This window comes from Cebus imitator, unplaced genomic scaffold (genome assembly GCF_001604975.1).
Source record: "Cebus imitator isolate Cc_AM_T3 unplaced genomic scaffold, Cebus_imitator-1.0 Scaffold153, whole genome shotgun sequence".
In the NCBI taxonomy this organism is placed as follows: Eukaryota; Metazoa; Chordata; class Mammalia; order Primates; family Cebidae; genus Cebus; species Cebus imitator.
Genome location: NW_016107468.1, coordinates 299,532 through 302,292, shown reverse-complemented (window position 1 = coordinate 302,292; position 2,761 = coordinate 299,532). Strand labels below are relative to the sequence as shown.

General features: G+C 58.0%; 1 protein-coding gene across 1 annotated transcript in view; it reads right to left on the bottom strand.

Moving 5' to 3' along the window:
• Positions 1-2,761, bottom strand: part of GTF2IRD1 (GTF2I repeat domain containing 1) — a 153,789-nt gene that overhangs the window by 49,237 nt on the left and 101,791 nt on the right. The window contains exons 17-18 of the mRNA XM_037743773.1: positions 2,099-2,148; positions 1,653-1,878 (exon numbers count right to left, since the gene is read on the bottom strand). Coding sequence (XP_037599701.1) covers positions 1,653-1,878; positions 2,099-2,148 — 276 coding nt within the window. The remainder of the gene's footprint in view (positions 1-1,652; positions 1,879-2,098; positions 2,149-2,761) is intronic.

Genomic DNA, 2,761 nt, shown 5'->3' with positions numbered 1-2,761 from the left:
AAAAAAAAAAATAATAATAATACAAAAATTATCTGGGTGTGGTGGTGCAAACCTGTAATCCCAGCTACTAGGGAGGCTGAGGCAAGAGAATCGCTTGAACCTGGGAGGTGGAGGGTGTAGTGAGCCGAGATCATGCCACTGCACTCCAGCCTGGGCAACAAGAGTGAAAACTCAGTCTCAAAAAAAAGAAAAGGCAAGTGCCAGCATGTACAGGGGGGTCCCAGACCACCATGGGCCCCTCAGGGCGGGGAGGAGGGGAGGAGGGAGTGACTACGGGCACTGGGGCCGGGCTGATAGTGAGGGTCTCAGTCTGCTAAGGGGGCTGTGTACGAGGAGCTCTGGTGAGGAGAGAGTCGTCAACTCCCCTTGTCATGGAATGCTCCAGAGTATGAGAGACCAGAGGCAGAGAGCAGCTGCCCTCTGGGACTTGGGTCCCCTCTCTCTGGGCTCCCCCACCCTGTGACCCTTCCCACCACTGGGCCCGTCAACCCCTTTCTCCTCAGGGCCACGGCGGCCACAGAGTCACCTCTGCTACTCACTGGCAGCCACACCGCGGCTTCTCAGAGCAGCCCCTACACGGGGGCTCCGCAGGGCACTGCCCGCCCCCCTCAGACCCTGGCGCCTTCCTGCTGCTCCATCCTCCTCCTGCCTTTCCTCAAGTGTCTCCCTGCTTCCATTCCTCTCCCTCCCTTCCTCCCTTCTTCCTTCCTTCCTTCCTTCCTTCCCTCCCTCCTTCCTTCCTTCCTTCCTTCCCTCCACCTCCTGCCTCCCAGCCCAGCCCCAGCCTCCTCCACCTGACCTCAGCGACACGCCCCTCTCCCCTCCCTCCTCCTTTCCCTCACTTCTCTCCTCTCTTCTTTCTTTGCTTTTCTTTCTTCCTTCCTCTTTCTTTTTCTTTCTTTCTTCTTTCTTTCCGTCCCTCTGTCTCTCTCTTCCTTTCCCTTCCCTCTTCCTTTCCCTCTTCCCTTCCCTCCCCTCTCCCTCCCTCCCTTCCTTGCTTCTCTCTCTCTTTTTCCTTTTTTTTTGAGACAGGGTCTCGCTCTGTCACCCAGGCTGGAGTGCAGTGGCACAATCTCAGCTCACTGCAACCTCCGCCTCCTGGGTTCAAGCGATTCCCCTGACTCAGCCTCCTGAGTAGCTGGGAATACAGGTGCACACCACCTCCCCCGACTAATTCTTGTATTTTTTTGGTTCACATGGGGTTTTGCCGTGTTGGCCAGGCTGGTCTTAAACTCCTGGCCTCAAGTGATCCACCCGCCTCGGCCTCCCAAAGTGCCGGGATTACAGGCGTGAGCCCCTGCGCCCCCTCTGATTTCTTTTCTTAAAATTGTAAATATGGGCATAGAGATGGGTTCTATGTTGCCCAGGCTGGTCTTGAACTCCTGGCAGAACCTCTGGCCTCAAGCAATCCTCCGGCCTTGACATCCCAAAGTGCTGGGATTACAGCCGTGAGGTGCCCCGCCAGCTCCTATTCTGATTTCAAAGCACTAAGTGCACAGCTGATTGATTGGTGAATAAGGAGTGGGCGTGTCACCTATCTCTCCAGGCGGTGGGGGGGGGGCAGGTAGGGGGCCCTGTACCCTCCCACCCCCCTATCCACCCCACCATCCACCTGTGGGCACCCACCCCATCTCCCCTAGAGTCTTTAACACAGATCTAGCAGGGTACTGCCAACCCTGGGCTGCCAACCTGGCTGGCCTTGTCCCTCAGGCCCTGAAGTCGGGGGCCAGCTCCTCCCCGCTTCCAACCTGGCCCTCCAAAGCCAAACCAGGTCAAGGTCACGGCTCTGGGACAGCAGCTCTCCCCCGAGCTCAACCTTACCTTGAAAGCCCTGTCTCTTCAGGCTGTCATCCACGAGAGGGTCCCCGGAGTCCCTCTCTGGGGGCAGGGCAGGGGGAGAGAAGCCAAGTGAGGTGGCAGTTCCTGGGACCCAAGATGGCATCGTTAGGAGAAACCCAGTTGCAGGGGGGCGGTGTGGAGAGAATGCCAGGGCCAGGATGGGGCCAGGACAGAGGCAGCAGGAGGAGGGGCTGGTGGCAGAGGCCTGGGACCCTCCCATGCCCGCCCATGCCACAGCCCAAGGCCCCACACAGAGTACCTTGGCTATCCACGATGGGCTCTTTGACTCCATCAGTGAGCAGCTCGGGCCTGGAAAACACAAGCATGGCTATCACAGAGGTCCCGCCGAGCGTCTCCGGGACTGCCCAGCCCTCCCCTCTGGCCCTCGGTCTGCACATCCCTGCAACAGTTAAGGCCTGGAGTCACTGCCACCCCACGTGTGAAATCTGGGGGCTACGCTGGGTGTGAAGGATCCAGGCGGGCGTGAGACCTGCCCCGTCCTGAACAGGTCCATCTGATGTCTCACTCCTGCTCCAGGACATGGCAGGACTGTCGCTACCTGGGGTTGAGGCAGGTGGCCTCAGGGGCCTCCCATGGAGCTGCTGTAAAGTGTAGAAACATGGTCAGGTGCAGAAGCTCACGCCTGTCATCCCAGCACTGTGGGAGGCCGAGGACTTGAGGTCAGGAGTTCGAGACCAGCCTGATCAACACAGTGAAACCCCGTCTCTACTAAAAATACAAAAATTAGCTGGGAGTGGTGGTGCATGCCTGTAATCCCAGCTACTTGGGAGAGTAAGGCAGGGGGATCATTTTAACCCAGAAGGTGGAGGTTGCAATGAGCTGAGATAGTGCCACTGTACTCCAGCCTGAGTGACAGAACAAGACTCTGCTGAAAAAAAGGAAGGAAGGAAGGAAGGAAGGA